This window comes from Zasmidium cellare (genome assembly GCF_010093935.1).
Source record: "Zasmidium cellare ATCC 36951 unplaced genomic scaffold M409scaffold_70, whole genome shotgun sequence".
Classification (NCBI taxonomy): domain Eukaryota; kingdom Fungi; phylum Ascomycota; class Dothideomycetes; order Mycosphaerellales; family Mycosphaerellaceae; genus Zasmidium; species Zasmidium cellare.
Window position 1 is genome coordinate 85,443 of NW_022987014.1, and position 20,818 is coordinate 106,260.

Here is a 20,818-nt window from a genome sequence, read left to right on the forward strand (position 1 = left end):
GGACGAGGGATATATGTACTTTCAGATGGTTGAGACCTGTGTGAGTGCCTTGCATATTCACAGCTTCCGAATCGGGCTAGCAACACGAAGACGAAGCCGAAGGCGAGTAGCGTCGCAGGTCAAACTCTATCGCGCCCTGAAGCCTCACAACACACGATTTGAAGACGCTGAGTAAACCAAACCACACCAACAACGTCAACGACCTAACGATGGCCACTCACGCAAACCCCCTGGCGATCTCACGCCGTTCGACTTTCAACCACCGCCCCCTTCCAGAAGCGACCACCAACTTCGTACCGTTCTCACTACAACGCCGCTCGACTAACCGCCCCCCTGTCCCCGTCAAGACCATCCAGTACCGCACCTCCCCCAGAGAGATGTCGCGGCTTGGCAGCGCTCTCCAAACCTCTGGTCGCATTCTCATGGCCATCCTCTTCTTCGTCTCAGGCCTGGGCAAACTCATCAATGTCCGCGCCACCCAAACCTACATGGAAGCGCACCGCGTGTCCGGCCTCCTCATCTTTCCGACGGCAGCACTGGAGATCTCTGCGGCGATCGTGCTCCTCATGAATCGCTACACTCGCTACGTCGCCGCTGTGCTCGCGGCATGGTGCCTGTTGACCGCGGTGATCTTCCACACAGATCTCCAGGACGAGGCAGAGCGCGTTCACTTCATGAAGAATCTAGCTATGACTGGAGGTTTCTTGGTCTTGGCCGAGGCTGGTGAGTAAATTACGTGGAACGAGCGCTTGAGACTGACTATACTGAAATGGAGTCATAGCTGTCCTTTGGTCGTGGAAGACGTACATCGTTGCCACACCGAGAGCCAGATGCTCAGCATACCTTCCACAGCAGGACTAGGGAGGCCTCCCGAACTCACATGTCCCCATAACCTTGATGTGGTAATTGCCTGGAGATCCCCCGGCATCGCTACTCGAGAAGCATCTACAGAGACTGATCAATGGCACGGGCACTTGCATATTCACGGGGATTCCGAAGGGAAGCGCAACCTATCGTCTTGGAACGCGTGCAGCACAACGCTGGCAAGAGGTCGAGCAATTGCGAATTGAGGTTCGGCATGGAACACTCGGTAACACTTCGCCTTCAATTCCGTCACTTGAAGGAGCGTGCTGGAACCAGAGCGCTCGTCAGGGTGTCATTGATGTTATGCAATTACTTATCACAGGGTCTGTGCAAGAAGCAGCTCGCTAAACACGTCGTCCATCGCGGTACAGATCTCCGTTTCCTCGCCTTGTTACACTGTCCCAGCTAATGCACGAGCGTCAACGATCGGAATGGGGCCCGGCATTGAGTGTTGCACAGACACCAGACTAAGAGCCGGAGCCATCTGCTCGGTACATGCTGGAGTTGCACTGTACCTTTCTGTGCTACGAAGAGCCTTGCTGGTTGCAGGTGTTAAGCCCCTTCTGAGCATCGCACACTGACGTGGTACGGGCCATTATCAATACTTCAGAGGAGACGGACGTACATTGAAGCAAGTTGTAGCTCTTCGGGAGAAGCAGGAAGCTCGATGAGAGCGTGCCAAGTCATCTGTGATCCAACGATAGAGACTTTACTGCTGGAAGATTGGTTGATGACGCCATGGAACGGCTCGATCGTGGTGTTTGTGAACGCGCATCGACCCTGTTCCTGACGTACAAGGAGATGCTGGTAACTCTTACGTGTGTCGAGTAGGAACACAACAATGTCCAGCATCGTCAAGAAGAATGATTGTTGCCTCACAGGAAAGGATTCTAACGGTATAAGAACATCAGCATTTCCATCGCTAAACCCAAGATCATCCTCGCTCCCACAGGCTGAGTCTTCTTGTCCATTCGCTTCCAGCCCTTCCATCACGAAGCTTTCTCCAAGACAACCTCAACAGCAACGACGGTCATCATGCACGTCGCCAAACTCCTCGCCTGCCTTATCGGCACCTCCAGCATCAGCGTCACAGCGCAGTCCCTGAGCCCCGGCGAAGGCATCATCCTCGCCATTGATTCTGTCACCTTCCTGTCCCAGGACAATCTCGAGAGGGCTCAGAACCTCACCGAGGAGAATGCTCTTGAGATTGGTGGAGTCAGTTGCCCCAGAGATTGTGGCGGAGGCAGTGCTGACTGGTGACAGGAAATCGTCCAAGGCTTCGGAGCCATTGTGAAGACGGTCACTGGTGCTTTGTCCAACGTCACCATTCTCAAGGTTGCGAACCAACCAAGAGGTGAAGTCTCCACTCCAGGTCGAACTGAATGTTACTGAATGTCGTACAAAGAAGCCATCGGCGGCGGTTCTGTCGTCCGCATAGCCCACGAACCCTGACAGTTCCCAAGCGTCATCCCAGACGTCGACCAGCACGCCATCTGCAACTCTTTCCGCTCAGTAAGTCCATCACACACCTCTTACTCTGACCGCGCATCTAACACCATCAGTTCATCCTCATCCACCAACAACTCCTCTCCATCGTCATCGGCGAGAAGAGTATCCTCTCTGCCACGCCCTTCACAGCACCCCTGGGCACCGTCCTCCGCAGCCTCGAAGGCGTGGTAGATACGTTCGCTTTTGCGGTCATTAACCTTGTTCCTGGATGCTCGGCTCATGCGATTCAGCTAAATGCTTACCTTTCTCCTACTTTGAGTCAGGCTGCTGTTACTTTCCCTTGAAGAAGAGGGGTTGGGAAGGACGTTACAAGCTGGCTGGGTGGAGATTGAAGGTCGGAGGGTGGAACAGAAGTTGATCAAAGGACACTCATTCGAAGATCCAAGAAAATAATTCGTAGTAGCGCCAATCTGCATCTTATAGGCAGTCCATGAAATACTAAGGCCTTGGAGATTGGCTGTCAGCATGCCATAGTCCACATGGCCGTTTTCTTCCGCTAGAGATCGATGTACCTCACCTCAAAAAGCAAGCCACAGCATCCATAACCCTATGAACACCTTCATGCGTCTTCGCAGAGCACTCAATGTATGCCCTCGCCCCAATGCTTTCCGCCATCTGCTTCCCCTCCTCAGAGGTCACGGGAACCTTATCACGAATACGTAGCATCTCTATGATCGACGGATCATCTCGAAAATCCAGCTTGGTACCTGCAAGAATGACAGGTACGCCAGGACGGGATTGCTGGAGTTCTGGGTACCACTGCAGAATTCAAGGTGAGTATGGAGAGGTACGTATAAGCTGGAAACGATGGTCTTTTACCTTTCCACGCACATCTCTGAACGATTCGGGATCGCAGACGGCGAAGCAGATGATGAAAACGTCTGCGAGAGCATAGGCGTACGCGAGTTCCTCTTCGACGTCGATGTAATCAGGCATATCCCTGAAGTGCTCGAACTCTTGGCCTGGCGTATCCCATAGATCGATGGTGCACTGCGTCTCGTTGATTGTGACTGTTGTGGGGTGTGCGGCACAGCGTCCACTGCATGTGTGGTCAGCCCTTTGCACAATCTTGAGACGTTTGACTGACGTAGGTCTGTATTCGGAGATGTTGGGTTCGGCGTCTCCATGTTGTCAGCTGGCGGGGGATCTCAGGTTGACATGATAATACATGCCTAACCGGACGTTGAGATTTCAAATGAGGTAGCGGAGAGCTAGGCACCAGCGTTCTGAAACACAGCACACTTGAGCACATGCAGAAGATGTGCATTCAGACTGAGTATGAAACAATCCACGTTCGTTGGAGCGTGCGTGTTTCATCCAATCACTGCATCATGTGCGCACACCGTACTGCGCCTCGCTCAAGCATTTCCGTCTGCAACTGTGCCTCAGGTCTTGCCTTCTGCAGCATCAGGTAATGATGTGATGATCCATGGCTTCGATAGATGCCTCATCGTAGTATTCGGCATGCATTCTATATCCTTGCTGAAGGCCGCATAGATTGAGTACATAGCTTCGTGAAGTGCTGATCTGTCAGTCAACAACGTAAGGAGAGGTTCAGCCATGAACCTACATGGTGGGTGTCAAATCGAACCCTCTGACAGAAGAGGAGAAGGAGACGCCATGAGAACTGTTTCAAAATGTGCTTTTAGGAAAGTATTGATAAAGCAATGGCAAGGTGAAGTGAGCCTAGCTCTCGACGGACCCACTTGGATGGATGGCCTCACATCCATGTCCCGGAACCACCTCAGTGACGGCGATCCCACGCCTTCATCGACAACAAGACCAGTCAGCCACATTTATTGCTGACCCAGGGAATCCTCGCCACTCGACTGACCAGACGCTTGATTTGTGAGAGTTTGCAGCGATATCGCCTTGAATGCCGCCGTGGACTTTGCCCGACAACGTTGCGAGGCCATACCTATAGAACTCGTTTGCCATACAGACTCCAAGCTATGACGCGGCATTGCAACCACCTCATAGGCCTCGAACGGATAGGGGCGTAAAATGATTATATCGATTCGCTGCGGTACGCGGGCGGCGAGGCAAGCGTGCACTCTGCCTCGTGCAAGCAGACTGGCGTGCAGGCGACTGCCATATAAATCATCGCCATGGCCTCCCACCGCCTGCCAACACCCATCAGCACCTCGCCAGCTAGCGACCAGAAGACAATCGTCAACCATGTCCTCCTCGCGCTACCCATCCCCAGATGAGATCCAAGCCCTTTTCAACAACATGGCCTCGGGCAACTACGATGCCTTCTACGCCCGAGTGTCTCCCAATGTCGATTGGACCGTCTTGGGCACTCATCCTTGCGCTGGGAGATACAAGACTTTGAAAGACTTTCAGGATGGGACTTTGACTCGGCTGGGCAAGATCATGAAGAAGCCTGGTCTCAATCTCGCGGTGAGGAATGTCATTGGTGGTGGAGATGCTGAATGGGCGATGGTGGAATTGGTGGCGAATGCGGAGTGTTTGAATGGCGAGAATCTTCCTTGGTTTATCGATAGATGATGGTTGCTGACTTCGCCCAGGCTTCAAGTTCGACAACTGCTATGCGTGGTGCGTTCGATTCGACCAGAGCGGAACAATCGTCGAGGTGCGTGCGTACTTGGACAGCTGGATGGTCCGACAGGCCATCATCGAAAACGAGACGCCGAGCCATAGGGCGCCGGTACCAGATGTCAGCAAATTTTGAGTTGGGACGTATTTGCTGTACACAGACAATGGTGGAGTGGAGTAAAGTCGTCCTTTTATATCAAAACGATTTCGTAGCCATCTTTGGGAATCCTCAAGGCTTCGTCGGTATTACCGTACTTCCGCCTGAGAACCTCAAAGACGATCAGACCAGCAGCTGTGCTGGGTACTTGACGGATAGTCGCAAAGAAAAAATCTTTATAAAGCCATCGTCGCAAACCACCTTCACGCCGAGCTATGGCCAGGCATTGTTTCCATGACTTCCGGTAGGCCGCTGCGTACAATTTCAAAGCCTTGGTCTTCAGCTCGCCGGGTTTGTGGTGATCGTGCGAGTCGATCCATTCCAGGCGCCCGTAATGAATTTCTTGGATGCGGCTGATTGGATGATGGATCAGTGCCTGCGCAATAGAGGCCGCCGCACCTGCTAGGAGGAGGAAGGTTGGCTCGACCATGTAATGAGGTGTGATCTCCGGCGGCGCTGCGGTGTGGCTCCGCTGGGCGGTGATGGTTTCTCGCTGAGAGTCTGACAGCTTCCCCCAGTCTCCATACCATGTCGATACGAAGCTGTAAAAGCACTGCGACTTGATGGTCTCAAAGGTTGCGAAGAACACACCGGCACCAATAGAGTCTCTGACAAAAGAGAGCGTCCATCCAGCAAAGATGCCACGTGCACCGATTTCTCGAGTCTTCTGCCAACCGTATTGCCACATGTTCTTGTACTTGCCCTCAAGCATCTCCGTGGACTGGAATCGTGTCTGCAAGGCATCCAGTGGTGCGGCTAAGACGCTTTGGATAGACCCAGCCACAAATCCGGCAGCGAAAGCAGTACTTGGTGGCGGCGGTGGATATACACGCTTGGTAGAATACGAGGACGGCTCGTGTAGCAGGCCAAGCACTTGAAGATACCCTGTGTATAGGACAGCTCCAACAGCGGTGTTTGCCAGTAGAGGCGGCAGGACCTGATTAGGGAGGAAACCCCATCCATATTGTCTCACGGCACTCACTAATAGTGCTGGCGAGGTCATTCTCCATGACCAGGCTTCGCCTGCTCGAACACTGGGATTGATCGCCCTAGCATAGCCCTGGCGAGCAGTCAATATTGTACTCGCGCTCACTCGTTTCCATCTGGCTCACCATATAACTGCAGAGACGTCAGACGCTGTATGAAAAACAAGCACTCAAACTCCTGGACTCACTCAATCCTGGGTCGGAAGAATGCTTTGATGGGCGCTCGAAAATAGAAGGTGAGAAGACGTGCACTCAGAGCCCGTATAGTGGCTGTTTGGACTCCAGTCGACGCGTGCTTCTCTCGCTTTTTGTGCTTCGTCTCAACCAACGCCCCTCCCTCACGATACGCTGCATCCCGCCCTCCGCCATCGCCCACGACGCCGCTCATCGCCCGCGAGTCAGTGTCAGTATGTCCGTATCATGACGAGCAACTGGTTCCTCACAGGCACAGGCACGTGATAAGCTGTAAGTGAATGACCAGCGACGGTGAAAGGAGCTCAGTGCTGCCTGTGAAGCTTTGAAGCTTGGACCAGTCACGTCACGCGGAAACATCTCGGCTGCTCCCGCTCGCGCCGCCGCCGCCTTTCGCGTCAGGCGCGCGACTCTTGATCTCGAGCTCATCTTTCTGCCAGCAACTCTCCACCTCCGTCTTCCGTACAACAACCTCTGCCGCCTGGCCTGCCACCTCTTCACTCCAGCGGCATCACCACACACCATCTGCGACGATGGCGGAAGAGGTCAGCATCGACAAGGCGGCCTTCCACACCCGCCTGTCGTCACTTATCACACAATGGAAGGCGGATAAGCGCAGCAGCAATGATGTCTTCGGTGACGTGGGCAGCATCGTTGTTGTTATGGGCAAGAGCGATGAGACGCAGGGCTTTCACAAGGCGAATGGCATGCAATTTTGGCTCCTTGGCTATGAGTTCCCCGCGACTCTTTTTCTGATCACCATGGACGGCATGACCATTGTCACGACCAAGAAGAAGGCGCAATACCTCGAGGTGCTGAAGGATGGAAAGACCCCGGTGGATATCGTCGTTCGGGGCAAAGATGCGGATGAAAATGCGAAGCAGTTCGAGAAGATCAACGAGACCATCAAGAACGCAGGCAAGAAAGTCGGCACGATCGCCAAGGATACCTCAACCGGTCCCTTCGTCGCGGAGTGGAAGAGTGCGTTCAGCGAGATCAGCAAGGATGTCGAGGAATACGATATCAGCACAGCGATTTCCACTATCATGGCTGTCAAGGACGAGAACGAGCTGAAGGCGATCAGAAATGCTAGCAGCGCCTCTGCCTATGTCATGCGCGACTACTTCGTTGAGACCATGTCTGATATCCTGGACAAGGAGAAGAAAATCACCCACAAGGCCTTCTCCGACAAGGTGTCCAACAAACTCGACGATGAGAAGTTCTTCCGTGGTATCAAGGGCGTGGGCAAGTTCGACTTTATGCAACTCGACTGGAGTGTCCCACCCGTCGTACAGAGCGGCGGCAATTTCGACCTGAAGCTCGCCGCAGAGCCCGACGACAAGAACCTACACCAGCCAGGCATCATCATCTCCGCGTTTGGCCTGCGATATCAGACATATGCCTCGGTCATCGCGCGCACATATCTCGTGGAACCGAACAAGGCACAGGAGAACATGTACAAGCTGCTACTGAGTGTGCATGACACGGTCATCAAAGAGCTGAGAGAAGGCGTGGCCGCGAAGGATGTCTACAACAAGGCTCTTGCCGTGGTCAAGGCGAAGAAGCCCGAGCTCGTCGAGAACTTCGTCAAGTCAGTCGGTGCAGGCATCGGCATCGAAGCGAAGGACTCCACCCTCAACTTGAACGCCAAGAATTCTCGCCAGCTAAAGGACGGCATGACGTTTTCCATTACGACCGGCTTTTCGAACCTCGAGAACCCAAATGCGAAGGATAAGAAGCGGGATGGGACCTATGCGCTCTTGCTCAGTGATACCGTGCGGGTCACTAGCAATGGCGATGCATACGTCTTCACCAAAGATGCCCCACGCGACATGGAGAGTGCTTCCTTCTTCTTTAACGACGAAGAGGAAGAAGAGAAGAAGCCCAAGGCCAAGAAGGACAACCGAGTTGGCGCAATCGCAACCTCGAACATCACCAAGACTCGGACGAGAGGCCAGGGCGTGATGACGCAGAACGAGGAGAGAGATGCTGCTCGTCGGACACATCAAAAGGAGCTGCACGACAAGAAGCAGAACGAAGGTCTCGAGAAGTACGCTGAAGGTCATGGCAATCTCAACGGTACTGAGGAGAAGAAGTTCAAGCGCTTCGAGTCGTACAAGCGAGACAACGTCTTGCCGCCGAAGGTCAAAGACCTGGTGATTGTCGTGGATGCAAAAGCGAATTCGATCATTCTACCTATCATGGGACGCCCGGTACCTTTCCACATCCACACGATCAAGAATGCGACTACGAGTACAGAGGGTGGCTTTTGTTATCTACGCATCAACTTCCTGTCTCCCGGACAAGGTGTAGGCAGAAAGGATGATCAACCCTTCGAAGACCCTACCGCACAATTCATCCGATCGCTCACCTTCCGAAGCCAATCAGAAGACCGCATGTCCAACATTCAGACTCAGATCACTGACATGAAGAAGGACTCGGTGCGTCGGGAACAGCAGAAGAAGGACATGGAGGATGTCGTTGAGCAAGACAAGCTGGTGGAAATGCGCAACCGTCGACCGTACAGACTGGATAACATCTTCATGCGACCGGCAATGGAAAGCAAGCGCATCGGTGGTTCTGTCGAGATTCACCAGAATGGTCTGCGATACAACCATCTCGGCAATCAGCGCATCGACGTGCTTTTCAGCAACGTCAAGCACCTCTTCTTTCAACCTTGCGTCGGCGAGTTGATTGTCATCATCCATTTGCATCTTCACAACCCAATCATCATCGGCAAGAAGAAGACGAAGGACGTCCAGTTCTACCGTGAGGCGACTGAGATGCAGTTCGACGAGACTGGTAACCGCAAGCGAAAGCACCGATACGGAGACGAGGAAGAGTTCGAGGCCGAACAGGAAGAGAAGAGACGACGAGCGGCACTCGACAAGGAATTCAAGGCCTTTGCCGAGCGCATCGCTGATGCAGGCAAGAACGAGGGCATCTCCGTTGACATGCCGTTCCGAGACTTGGGCTTCAACGGTGTGCCAAGTCGAAGCTCCGTCGTCATCCAGCCTACGACCGACTGCTTGGTACAACTCACCGAGCCACCGTTCATGGTGGTCACGCTCAACGACATCGAAGTCGTGCATCTCGAGCGTGTACAATTCGGACTGAAGCAGTTCGATATGGTCATCGTCTTCAAAGACTTTACCAAGCCTCCCGCTCACATCAACACGATCCCCGTGGAGGCACTTGATGGCGTCCGTGATTGGCTTGACAGCGTGGACATTCCGTTCACTGAGGGCCCACTGAACCTCAACTGGGCGACCATCATGAAGACCGTCATTCAGGACCCGCACACATTCTTCAAGGATGGTGGCTGGTCTTTCCTTTCCACCGAATCCGACGACGAGGATGAAGAGGAAGAGGAAGAGGAGTCTGCTTTCGAGGTTTCTGAGGAGGATCTCGCCTCGGATGAAAGCAGCGACGATGAATCCGATTTCGATGACGATGCTTCGGCGGAAGCTAGTGACGAGGATGTCAGCGAGGAAGACGAGGGCGAGGACTGGGATGAGCTGGAGAAGAAGGCCAAGAAGAAGGATCGTGACGGCGGCCTTGATGACGATGACGACAAGAAGTCGAAGTCGAAGCCCAAGTCGAAGAAGCGGTAAACGGTAGTATCTACTTTGACTTTGCTTGGAAGTTCCAGCGGGCGTTGGGGTGCTACCTTCTATGATTGCTTTAATACATTGACAAAAGCGGGGAGACTTGGGAATTCCTCCGGGTGTGTTTGTAAGATGAAGACGAGCAGGTAGCTTTTTCAAGAGAGACGACGTTTCACGAAAACTGACCCACTTATGTCTTCTTCCTCTATCGTCATGCAAGTTTGTTGCAGTCTACAATGTTATGTTGTAGTTGAAGAATCATCTGTTGTCGGGATCTAGTCGAAGAACCTCGGCAGTCCCGAAAGCTCGACTACGACCTCACCTGTCAACAAAGACGTCTTATACCACAACAAGAATCTATCCCTCGCAGCTTGAAAATAGGCAAAACCAGTAACGGACAATGTCATCAAATAGCAACCCACCCTCCTCATCAGTCAAACACGCCAACACGGCCCCCACACACCCAGACTTCCAACTCCCCTGGACGCAAGCCATCCTAACCGACCCCGAAACCAAAATCTACATGCCCACATCCTGGCAATCCAACCAAGTAAACAACCGCTTCATCGCCGAAACCCTCTCGAGCCCCACCGCACTCAAAGCACACATCTTCCTGCGTCGCCCCTGCGCCGAACCCACCTCCCTCTCCAAAACCGAAGACGTCTACCTCCTCTCCATCGGCCCCGGCCTCGACGGCGCCGCGGGCCGAGCGCACGGCGGGTTTAATTCCCTGATTCTGGATCATATCACGGGGACGTGTGCGCATCGGGAGGGCGGCGGGACGGATCCGCCGCCGGCGACGGCGTATCTGAATGTGCAGTATAAGGCGCCTGTGGGGACGCCCGCGGTTCTTATGGCGAGGGCTTGGGCGGAGAGGGTGGAGGGGAGGAAGGTCTTTGTGAGGGGGCTTTTGGAGGATGGGGAGGGGGGTGTTTATGCTAGTGCGGAGGCGTTGTTTGTTACGCCGAGGGAGGGGGTGAATGGCGTGAAGCTGTGAGGGGGAGGCCGTTTCTTAGGGGAGAAATGAAGCTGAATTACCTTAGATCTTTAAGCGTGAGGTCGTGCATGACAATTCTTGTGCGGCTGCCACGCCGTATCAGTGTACCTTGATCTTATCGAGCCGATCGGTGGCGTCCGACCCAGTCACTGGAGTCAGAAATGATGTTGTTCCCTCGATGTGGAGTTTAAAGGCTCGAGGAAGCACTTCCAGTCCCTGATCGAAGGTATGACTGGACGGCAACCACCATAAGGACTCCATAGTCGGCGAAGTCACTTTCGACTCATTGTATATGATGCTCCAAGAGAAACGCATGGCTCTCATCTCCTGATACTGATGCTCTTCATGGTGTTCCCTGTTCGGGGCACTCTATCAAGTGGCTTGATGCGGAGACAATATGAATTCTTCCCTGGAAGATATTATTTCCTGTGTCACTGTGGATATTTTGCACGAAGCTTCGTGACATCGCCTTTGGTGATACGAATTCGATGGCATTTTGCTCGCCCGCTCAGATCCATAGGTAGACGAAGCATGGCCTTCTTCTAGTAAGACTTCGATTGGGCAAAGGGAGTCCAAAGGCTACATGTAATAAGTTCGAGTTCATCATGTTCTGCAAAGTGACGCATGGCCTGAGATAAGCTAGAGGCTGTGGAATTTAAGTATATAGATTTCCTCCAACCTATTCATTGAAACCTTCCAGCAAATGGTTCTTGTTTGAGGCCACGGAAATCATACTTTAGACACACATCCATGTCTAGCTTCGAATCGTCTGCATGATGGCCTTTCCGGTCACTTCACTCTTGCGATTGAACGCATGCATCATTCTTGGAGACGTTTCTCTGTTGTTGCAACCCGTGCAGAATTTCGGTAAGTACAACAGAAGCCCATCACACCTCATCCTCCACACCAGGCCCAAGCATATTCGTCACACCCACAGCAAGCCACTCTCCCTGCCTATCTCTCCTGAAATCAAACACACTAACAACATCCTTCGTCAGACCCTGCGGTAGCCCGCCACACTTAAGGTTCACCCATACCGTCGCGACCGCCAGCTTGTGATTAACTTCGACTCTGGCGTTTGTGACATGCACATGGTAAGCAGGGCTTTTTCGGTGGAGTTCTTGAACGTGGAGAAGAGTGGCTTCCTTTGTAGCAACACCTGCAGTGGTACCAGCAATTGAGAAGTCGTCGGAAATGTATGGCCACATTGGAGAGGTCTTGGAAAAAGTACCGGTGTTGATTTCGGTGAGGAGATCGAGGGTGATTGATTTGACATGGTCCGCTACGGAGATAGTGTTGGCGGACTTCTCGTTCGTTGGGGGCAGGTCGCTGTTAAGATGAGGTGCCATATTCAAGATCCAGTGCCTCTGGCGGACGTGAGTATGTGATTATGCGTAACCTCTCTGAGATATCTTTCTTTGCTTGCTGCCGTTGGGTAGACGCCGCATACAGGACATTCCGTGAGTACCACCGGGGCCTGTAGATAAAGAGTCCCGTGCGGATAAGACGTCTAGGAGAATCTGACGCCACCAAGTCTATCAAGACATACAAGTGGGGATGTTGAACTGAATTGGAGGTCGACATCGGCAAAGAAGGTGACGTCTATCTTGTGTTACGCTGAGTCAGCTGATCGGCAGGAACCTGGAAGGGTCTGCTGGTCGAAACGCCAATGGTTCCTTCACACTTCCTCCAAATCACCCTTTCAACATGAGTCCAAGGAGAGAATTGCCTGTCTGCCTGGGCTATCGGACAGTGTGACTGAACGAGCAAGTCGAGAATACCAGCGAAGATCAACTTACGAAATCTATGAGCTTGGACACGAGTCGATCACTGAAGAACGATGCCAATCACTACGCGATAATGCGAGTACAACGAGGCACAGAATGAGGACATGGTCCCCGGCAGGCTACGACTGCGAATACAAAGCGAATCCGGGAGATATCCTGGCGACCTCCAGAACAGCTCAGACGGTATCCTCGGGCTCATCAAGTATGTTTCGGTTCAAGGTCGAGCCGTCTCTTCCAACAGCAACAGCAGCGGCAGTCTCGACTTCGAATGTCATCTACTAGACTTGAGTTCCCGCAGTCTTCACCGGCAATAGGCAAATGTAGCTCTCTTACCCGAGCTATGGTCCGAACAATTCCACTGCATCGGTTTACCCCAACGTGGCGGGCTTTTTGCATGGCAGCCCCAGACTTCTCATCTTGGCCACCTTGGTATTCTTGACAGTTGCGGGGAAATTGCGTCTGGTTTTCACTCTAGACATACACTGCTCTGCCTGCAGTACACGAGCTGCTCGCCACCATCACTCTTGGCTGGACTTTGATGGAGCTCCCATAGGCCCACGCAGTACTTGGTCCAGCCAAGGCTGCAAAACACCTGGCGAACACGTGCGTTACATGCATATCTACACGCATGCAATGATAGCCGATTCCAACCGCTGTCCATATCGACCTTGGCCTCCTACTCCCAAGTGTCTTGGTCTCCCCACAAGCACACTGACATGACTCCACTGGGTCATGCATCTGAAGACGATGAATGCGGACGGCAATGTCGGTAGAAGATTTCCCCCAGCATGGCTTTCTCCGGAAATAAGGGAATGGGCGAGCACATAAATGGCTGTACCCCAGTCGCAGGGATGGCTGTGTGTGCTGTGGTTTCTCCTACATCCCTCTCAAGACGTTCCACGCAACCCTTGTTACAATGGACGTCAAAGGGACCTCAAATCAGCCCCAAGAACAGGCTGAGAAAGACCTACATTTCACAGATCATCTCGAGCAGATCTCGACAGACTCTGGAAACAAAGATGCCATCATTGAGAAAGGTCCAGTCGAACGAATCCAGGATTGGACGCCAGAAGAGGAGCGTAAGATAGTGTGAGACCTTACCTCTATCCTTCCTCATCATACAAGTCACTGATCCGCCACAGATGGAAGATAGACTTCCGCGTCTTCCCCATGCTCTGCGTTGTCTTCGGTCTCTCACTCCTCGACCGCACCAATATCTCAGCAGCTTTCATCGCCGGCATGAGCGTCGACCTTGAGCTCACGGGCTCTCGCTACAACATCGCCCTACTAGTCTTCTTCATCGGATACGGACTCTTCGAGCTACCTTCCAACTTCGTCATTCGCCGTCTTGGAGCCCGATGGTGGCTGAGCTTCCTCATCGTCTCTTGGGGATGTTGTGTCTTGGGTATGGGGTTCATCCATCGATGGACGCTCCTCGCAGTACTCCGGGCCCTGCTGGGAGTCTTTGAGGCCGGCCTTTTCCCAGGAGCCGTTTTCATCATTGGCAGCTGGTATAGACAGTACGAGATTGGCAGAAGAATTAGCATCTTCTATATGGCGTCGTTGATCTCGTCTGGCTTCGGACCTATCTTTGCCTATGCGCTGTCTTTGATCAGCGTTGGTGATGGCATGTACTCGCAAGGATGGCGATGGGTATGAGGCGTTGATGCGCATGACTGGCATGAAGCTGACTTGAGATAGATCTTCATCATTGAGGGCGTCGTCACCGTCGTTGCTGGGTTGGTGTCGCCGTTCTTCCTCATCGAATTTCCGGAAAAGGTCAAATTCCTGAACGAGCGTCAAAAGCACATCGCTTTGGAACGAGTTGCGATCGAGAAACGAGATAAGGACATAGTTCATCCAAACATCAAACAGACACTCGGCATGCTCTGGGACTGGAAGCTGCTGCTCTAGTAAGCCTATCAAACTCCACGCAGTGCTCAACCTGACATGTCTTACAGTTCGATTAACTACTTCATCGCTGCGTCGTCTGTGTATTCCCTGGCCTTCTTCAAGCCTATCATCCTCCGAGAAGGGATGGGCTTCCCCTATGCCAAAGCCCAGCTTCTCTCGTCGCCGCCTTATGTCTTCGCCATCATCGCTTCCATTTCAGCCGCTTGGGTTTCGGACAAGATCCGTCTCCGATGGGTCATCCTCAACTTTCAAGCTCTTGTGGCTATCATCGGTCTCCTAATCATCCTCTACACGAAACCGCCAGGCGTTCGCTACTTTGGGATTTTCCTGGCGACTTACGGCACACAAGCTAACATTCCTGGTACACTGACATATGGCCAGAACCAGATTTCCAGGCTAGAGAAAAAGGGCGTCGTAGCTGCCGCTATGATCTCTGCTGGTGCCATCGGTGGTGTCTGTGGCTCGACGATTTTCCGCGATCAGGATAGTCCCTTGTATCTTCCTGGTATGTGGGCGACGATTGCATTGCAGATGCTGCATATTGTGATTACTTTTTGCATGTCGATGTACTTCAAGCGACAGAATGCGAAGGCAGATCGCGGGGAGGTGTTGGAGGGTGTCAGCGGGTTTAGATACGCTCCGTAGAAGAACGATGGTGTTGGCAAAGCTGGGCAGGAGATGTTGTTTCTTGGCATTGATTTCTAGACATCGTTAGCTGAGTGAGTGTTTCCATATGTTTTGCCATGGAGCATATGGTGGACGAAAAATGGGGACTTGAAAGACTGATGAGCGTCAGTAGACGTCGATTCGTTGTTTGCCAGAGTCTAAGCTCAACCAGAACAAGCGACTCAGGTACACCAAAAGCGACTCATAACCTCAATCTTCTCTCCATCAGGTACTCATAATGCGGCAATGACGCCTCCGTCGTCTCCTTCAACAACCTTGCTGCATCATCTCCCCATTCCGCCCGCCACTTCTTCTCCTCCTCATCCACATTGACATTTCTTCGAACCTTACTCTCCACCATCCCCTCCGAGTCCAACAACGTCTGCTGCAACCGCACATACATCGGATGCATCTTCGCCCTCTCCTCTTGGCTAACCTTCTCCCACTTAAACACACAATGCTCCGGACTCAGCCCAAGCTTAGCAGCCAAATGCCGCACAAACTCCTGCGAAGACATGTAATCTTCGGCATCGACCACAATCGGCGTTATGCCTTTCGAAACGTACCAATCGTACATCTCCCTCTGCCAGCCGAGATGTCGCGCCATGAGGAAGCCGGGCTCGCTCCAGGAGTGTTCGAGGGTCCTCATGCCTTTGAAGGCACCAGGGCCGCTGAGGGCTGGATGTCGGATGTTCAGGAGGACGGTCGTGCCTGGTGCGAGGAGAACGCTTTCGGGGAAGAGAGTGAAGTTGCGGGCGTAGTTGTCTGTGGGCTTCTCGGTGTTCCATTCTTTGGTTACGTAGTCGAGGCCTCGGTCCACGTCGATGGCGAAATGAGGATGTTCGTGCATGAAGAGTGTATCGTCCTGCTGTAGATCAGCGACGTGCTAAGTGGCGACGATGGTTCTTGAGGAAATCACTCACCTTAGCCTTCGCCCCGCTCAAAGCCTTCTCCCACGCCTCATTCCCCTGCTCCACAGCCTCCAAATACGGCTTTCTCGACTCCTCAGGAATCCCAGCCGCGATCGACTCTTCCGTAAACAGCGGAATCTGCGCCGGTCTCGTAATAGCATACGGATGCCACAGAACCTGCACTCCAGGCTGTTTCGACAGCATGCGTTCCAGAAGATGACATGCCGCTCGCGGATGGGAGAAGAAGATGATTTGCGAGGGCCGCGTTGTGGATGACATGTTGCGTGCAGGGCCAAGTGGTTGTTCGACTGGGTTTCGAATGCGAGCCAAGGTGAACATAAATACTAGACTCGCCAGTTGGGACGGGCGAAATGGTCAGCCCGAATTAGGGCAGGCCGAATCCTTTCTGGATGTCAGCCTGATGACGGATATGGCAGGTTTCGCTAACTTTGCTGAGTTGGGACGTATATAAGGGCGGCGGAGAGTATCTGCCGCGGGTTTTCCTCTTGTGTTTGAGAATCGACTCTTTAGTAGGATTTCGTGCAGCTGGTGCTTTTGGGGTTTGGAAGTTGGCTGACCATTTAGGGAACTACCTTATGAAGATGGGTTCAAACTTAATGTGTCATCCGGAGTTAGTGACTTCGACATTTCGGGAAGTAGGGTTACAAGATCAGAGAGGATCTCAGGTAGGACTTTAGAAATAGGAGTTGAGTTTCGACGAAGGGTCGTGAAAAGTTTTAATTTATTTCGAGAGCTCGCATGCTGCTCAAACCCCGGCTTGCTTTCTGAATAAAACTTCGTTGTTCGCTCCTTACTACAACATATATGGCCAGAAAGCTGACTTCTCACAGGAAGCCAGACCTCATTTTAAACCTGCTCACTAAGCGCCAGGCCCGAGAGATTCTCGCCTCAGAAGGACACAACCCAAACCGTATCATGAACAGCAAAAGCAAGGCAAAAAGAGAAGCCCAAGGCCAGGATCGAACTAGTGACCTTCACATGTCGTTGCTCGAAAGTCTACAAGTGTGACGCTCTACCACTAAGCTACTCGGGCGAATGTTTGATTGATGGAGCAAACCGGTGTTTAATCTGAAGATATAGCTTTGCGGGTTGGGGCATCTTGGCAAGGCTGGCTGCAGGGTTAGGCGAATGTCTCATCGGCTCAACACTTAGGCGCAACATGATGACATAGACAAGCTTAGACACCCCCTTTCCAGCTGTTTATGACTATTCCAGCGACGGTTGATCCCCTCTCAACAGTACTCACGAGAGTCATGCAGAGTCTGGAGTTATGGATTCTGGGCTGTCCTTTGCACTACACGACTGCAGTCGATTCAGCAAGCTTCTTATCCTCATTCGAAATCCCCATCTTCCATGCTGTGCCAGATCCTGCCGCCTCTTCATATCGTCTTTCAAGTTCTCTATATCCTCAATCCGTCCTCTGCATTACACTCCTCGAGACCTGAATGCCCCTCAGATCATTCCCCCTCATATCCTGCAAAATGTACTCTTCGCTTGTCGACCCAGACCCATCTGACCCTTTGCGTAACTGCGAACTGGTTATGGTCGTCTTGTGGCCTTTGGCACCGCCGCCGGTGTGCGGCATCCCGGCAGAGCCGCGCGCGGCGTAGACGTCGCCGCTGTCGCCGAGTTTGATATTGGAGCCTTCGCTGCCGCCGAGGTGAAACATTTTGCGGAAGAGGGGGCGTAGGGTTGCAATGCAGCCGACGACGAAGCCGACGCCGTTTTCTGCGTCTGGTGGGTAATGCCTTGTCAGTGGATGCAACATGAGTATTTCAGTCGGGTCAGGCACTCACATCCCCAGATCATGACATCTCCGACGCTGTACAGGTAGTCCGTGGAGTTGTTGAGATTGACGGTGTACTTCAAACGAATGCACGCTGACAGACTGGCGAGCACACCCAAACTCAGCAAGAAGCCAACCGAGATTTTCGCATTCGTGTTGAGCTTCAAGTTCCAGAGAAGGGGAATCGGTAGAAGAGCGCAGAACCAGTCGGCAAGGATGTTGACCGCAGTATCCGCATAGTATACGTTGGCAAGTCCTTGCGAAGGTAAACAGCTCCCTCCTGGAATGGTCGTGTCCCAAGCGTAGCTGACAGGGTCGCAGCGGAAGATGATGTAGAAGAAGGCGATCAAGTTCAAGATGATGAACAAGGCCGACATGATCCAGAGCGCATAGATGTAGTTCTTCTTAGGACCAGCGACACGCATCAGCATGAGCGAGATACTCAACTTCACTGGGATTATGGAAATGCAGAAGAAGATTTCGAAGAAGAAGAACCACTGGTCGAAGTCAGCAACGATTAGGTGTTCGACGTTCTGCTGGTCTTACCATCATGCCTTGCTCTGTCTGGGCCGCCGAGAGCTTCTCTTTGTGAGTGCCAACGCCGAGGAAAGAGCTTCCCAAGGAGAAGACACTGAGTGCGCCATATGGTATCTGGCGATGGTTAGGGTGTGCAAAGGTAGAGAGGCTGTGGCCAACATACAACAGCAAAGGTCATAGCCCAGTCATCCCATCCCCACGCACTGTGTTTTATGCGGGTGTACACCCGCATGGGGAAGACAATCAATGAGAATGTAACCAAAATGATGATGGTGGCGGCCACGCTCGGCGCCTTATCCTTGAAGATGACCATGTTCTCGAATCGTGTAACCAGCAAATCCCAGACAGACAATACACGCCCTGACGCCGTTTCGCCCCAGACTCCACGATCTCAAATCATGCGGTGCGGGTTTGAACGAGAGTGTTGCTCTTTCTCCAGGGAGAGAGAAGGGTTGGTGTAGAGGTTTCTGGGAAAGAAAGTCTGGGGTCGCCGCGGCGTTCTTCAAGCACAGCGAGAAAGTGTTTGAGGTTGAGTGGCGGGAGAAAACATGCGGGAGAGAGATGGGGTCCTACCAAGGTTCGAGGTCGCACGCATATACTCCTGTGCGACTTCACAAGGCTGAAAATGGGTGGTCGCTGCAGTGCAATCTATTCGACGCACGGTGCGCAGTGGATTGTTGGCAACATGTCAAGCACCACGCCGTCGTTCAGGGCCATCCTCCCCGTCTGCGGAAGGGCGTGCTTGGATGCGACTCATGGGCAGAAAATGGGCAAGGAAAAGGCACCGCAAGCAGATGGAGATGGAGTGATCGTGTGCTGCGCATGCGCGTTAGGTAAGGTGGCACGCGGCCGCATCGGGTGGATGAATCTCTGGCGAGAGAGTGCTCCGCTATGAGGCCTGGCCAAAACGACCATCGGACGCAGGGGCTGGGTTCGTCTTTCTCGTGGTATTTGTATTCGAGATTTTCCCCACTTTCGCCTCGCAAACGAGCTCGTTCAATCCCTCGTGTCATGGTCTTGTTGAAGATGTTGTTATCGGTGAGAGAAGCTCTTCGGGACATGAGGTCGGCGGGCGGAAGCACGGGCCGCGTTTGATCGATCGAAAGCGGCAGCGATCTGCAGCTTGTTTTTGTTGTGCCTGGGGATCACGTGAGTGCCAAGAAGGCCACATCTTCTGAATTCACAGTCCTTGTAGATACCTGCTCCCGTAATTAATTATCTATAAAGGCCTAATAACCGCTACATAACAGGTTATGAGCCCGGCGCTTAAGATTAATTTAACTATACTTATTTAATTATCTCTAATTAAGAATCTATAGTACTTTTATCCTTATATCTACCTAATCTACCTTGTTCTACTATAGAGACCTAAATAAGCGAGAAATCTATTAAGTATATTTTTAAGAAGGGAGCCTCTTTTTAAGTATAGAGAGATATACTTAAGGCTACTCTTGTTAATAAGGATTATATAGTATATATCTTTAAAGATATCCTATAGCTAGTATATAAGCTAAAACTAGAAGCCCTAGAACTATTACTCCTAATTGCTGTCCCTATTAGAGAACAAGTAGCCGAAAGAGTAAGGACTTAAGTACTAAATATAACTACTAAAAATAAATACTAGGAGAGGCTACTAGAGTAGTATAAGAAAGATAGGATTACCTATAGTATTATTAGCTTAAGATTAGATAATAATATTAGACTAGACTTTAGAGTAATAAGGAAAATAGTAAGGGAACTATATAAGACTGTAGCTTTAATATATAAGCCTATTATTACAGTAGATATCTATAATATAATTAAGGCCTTATATACTATAAGACTAATTAAGAGGAATACCCTAGTATTCTATAAAGTATTTTAGAAGAATTTGTAAAAGTATAAAACTGCTACTAAGCAGTACTGTACTATATATTTATACTCACCTCTTAATGTTTAACTTCCTAATATATATATTAACCTTGTCTTCTAAGGAGGTGTTACGGACACGTTCCGCTAGTATAGCCCGGTACGTAATCCGAACTAAGTATTAGGGGCTAAGGCTCGACTAAGTGTTACGGACACGTTCCGCTAGTATAGCCCGGCACGTAATCCGAACTAAGTATTAGGGGCTAAGGCTCGACTAAGCGCCCGACTACTTAGACTAATTAGACTGCTTAGTATTTAGACTACTTAGACTACTTATATAGAGGACGAATCTCCTTTGTATATAGGAACGGTATTATACTTTGTACAATAGCGTTTAACTTACTATTCAATCTTACTGTTTAGTTTACAATTATACCTAAACCTCTGCTTCAAGATTATCTTAGTAGTCTATCGAC

The 20,818-nt window shown here is 51.7% G+C and overlaps 11 protein-coding genes and 1 non-coding gene across 12 annotated transcripts; 6 read left to right on the plus strand and 6 right to left on the minus strand.

Annotated features, from left to right (window-relative positions):
• Positions 1-209: 209 nt before the first annotated feature.
• On the plus strand, positions 210-861 carry M409DRAFT_30707 (uncharacterized protein; the record flags this gene model as incomplete). The annotated part of the gene is made up of 2 exons (XM_033810049.1): positions 210-723; positions 782-861. 2 exons carry the CDS (start codon positions 210-212, stop codon positions 859-861), a joined length of 594 nt encoding a protein of 197 aa, XP_033659724.1.
• Positions 862-1,899: 1,038 nt separating this feature from the next.
• M409DRAFT_30708 (uncharacterized protein) lies at positions 1,900-2,657 on the plus strand (the record flags this gene model as incomplete). Its single annotated transcript, XM_033810050.1, has 4 exons — positions 1,900-2,079; positions 2,128-2,199; positions 2,320-2,376; positions 2,427-2,657. The coding sequence occupies 4 exons, from the start codon at positions 1,900-1,902 to the stop codon at positions 2,655-2,657; spliced, it is 540 nt and encodes a 179-aa protein (XP_033659725.1).
• A 229-nt stretch (positions 2,658-2,886) lies between these two features.
• Positions 2,887-3,500, minus strand: M409DRAFT_61341 (uncharacterized protein; the record flags this gene model as incomplete). The annotated part of the gene is made up of 3 exons (XM_033814717.1): positions 2,887-3,132; positions 3,193-3,383; positions 3,461-3,500. The coding sequence occupies 3 exons, from the start codon at positions 3,498-3,500 to the stop codon at positions 2,887-2,889; spliced, it is 477 nt and encodes a 158-aa protein (XP_033659726.1).
• Positions 3,501-4,551: 1,051 nt separating this feature from the next.
• Positions 4,552-5,068, plus strand: M409DRAFT_30710 (uncharacterized protein; the record flags this gene model as incomplete). The annotated part of the gene is made up of 2 exons (XM_033810051.1): positions 4,552-4,843; positions 4,905-5,068. The coding sequence occupies 2 exons, from the start codon at positions 4,552-4,554 to the stop codon at positions 5,066-5,068; spliced, it is 456 nt and encodes a 151-aa protein (XP_033659727.1).
• Positions 5,069-5,123: 55 nt separating this feature from the next.
• On the minus strand, positions 5,124-6,463 carry M409DRAFT_30711 (uncharacterized protein; the record flags this gene model as incomplete). The annotated part of the gene is made up of 3 exons (XM_033810052.1): positions 5,124-6,149; positions 6,202-6,208; positions 6,264-6,463. 3 exons carry the CDS (start codon positions 6,461-6,463, stop codon positions 5,124-5,126), a joined length of 1,233 nt encoding a protein of 410 aa, XP_033659728.1.
• Positions 6,464-6,800: 337 nt separating this feature from the next.
• On the plus strand, positions 6,801-9,881 carry M409DRAFT_30712 (uncharacterized protein; the record flags this gene model as incomplete). Its single annotated transcript, XM_033810053.1, has 1 exon — positions 6,801-9,881. One exon carries the CDS (start codon positions 6,801-6,803, stop codon positions 9,879-9,881), a length of 3,081 nt encoding a protein of 1,026 aa, XP_033659729.1.
• Positions 9,882-10,275: 394 nt separating this feature from the next.
• Positions 10,276-10,872, plus strand: M409DRAFT_71460 (uncharacterized protein; the record flags this gene model as incomplete). Its single annotated transcript, XM_033819180.1, has 1 exon — positions 10,276-10,872. One exon carries the CDS (start codon positions 10,276-10,278, stop codon positions 10,870-10,872), a length of 597 nt encoding a protein of 198 aa, XP_033659730.1.
• Positions 10,873-11,759: 887 nt separating this feature from the next.
• On the minus strand, positions 11,760-12,221 carry M409DRAFT_61345 (uncharacterized protein; the record flags this gene model as incomplete). Its single annotated transcript, XM_033814718.1, has 1 exon — positions 11,760-12,221. The coding sequence occupies one exon, from the start codon at positions 12,219-12,221 to the stop codon at positions 11,760-11,762; it is 462 nt and encodes a 153-aa protein (XP_033659731.1).
• Positions 12,222-13,575: 1,354 nt separating this feature from the next.
• On the plus strand, positions 13,576-15,218 carry M409DRAFT_30715 (uncharacterized protein; the record flags this gene model as incomplete). The annotated part of the gene is made up of 4 exons (XM_033810054.1): positions 13,576-13,748; positions 13,802-14,312; positions 14,361-14,572; positions 14,621-15,218. 4 exons carry the CDS (start codon positions 13,576-13,578, stop codon positions 15,216-15,218), a joined length of 1,494 nt encoding a protein of 497 aa, XP_033659732.1.
• A 223-nt stretch (positions 15,219-15,441) lies between these two features.
• Positions 15,442-16,429, minus strand: M409DRAFT_61347 (uncharacterized protein; the record flags this gene model as incomplete). Its single annotated transcript, XM_033814719.1, has 2 exons — positions 15,442-16,104; positions 16,163-16,429. 2 exons carry the CDS (start codon positions 16,427-16,429, stop codon positions 15,442-15,444), a joined length of 930 nt encoding a protein of 309 aa, XP_033659733.1.
• A 686-nt stretch (positions 16,430-17,115) lies between these two features.
• On the minus strand, positions 17,116-17,204 carry M409DRAFT_t70. The gene has a single exon. It is a non-coding gene; the product is annotated as a tRNA-Thr (tRNA).
• A 375-nt stretch (positions 17,205-17,579) lies between these two features.
• Positions 17,580-18,807, minus strand: M409DRAFT_30717 (uncharacterized protein; the record flags this gene model as incomplete). Its single annotated transcript, XM_033810055.1, has 4 exons — positions 17,580-17,905; positions 17,968-18,454; positions 18,504-18,608; positions 18,658-18,807. 4 exons carry the CDS (start codon positions 18,805-18,807, stop codon positions 17,580-17,582), a joined length of 1,068 nt encoding a protein of 355 aa, XP_033659734.1.
• Positions 18,808-20,818: the final 2,011 nt, after the last annotated feature.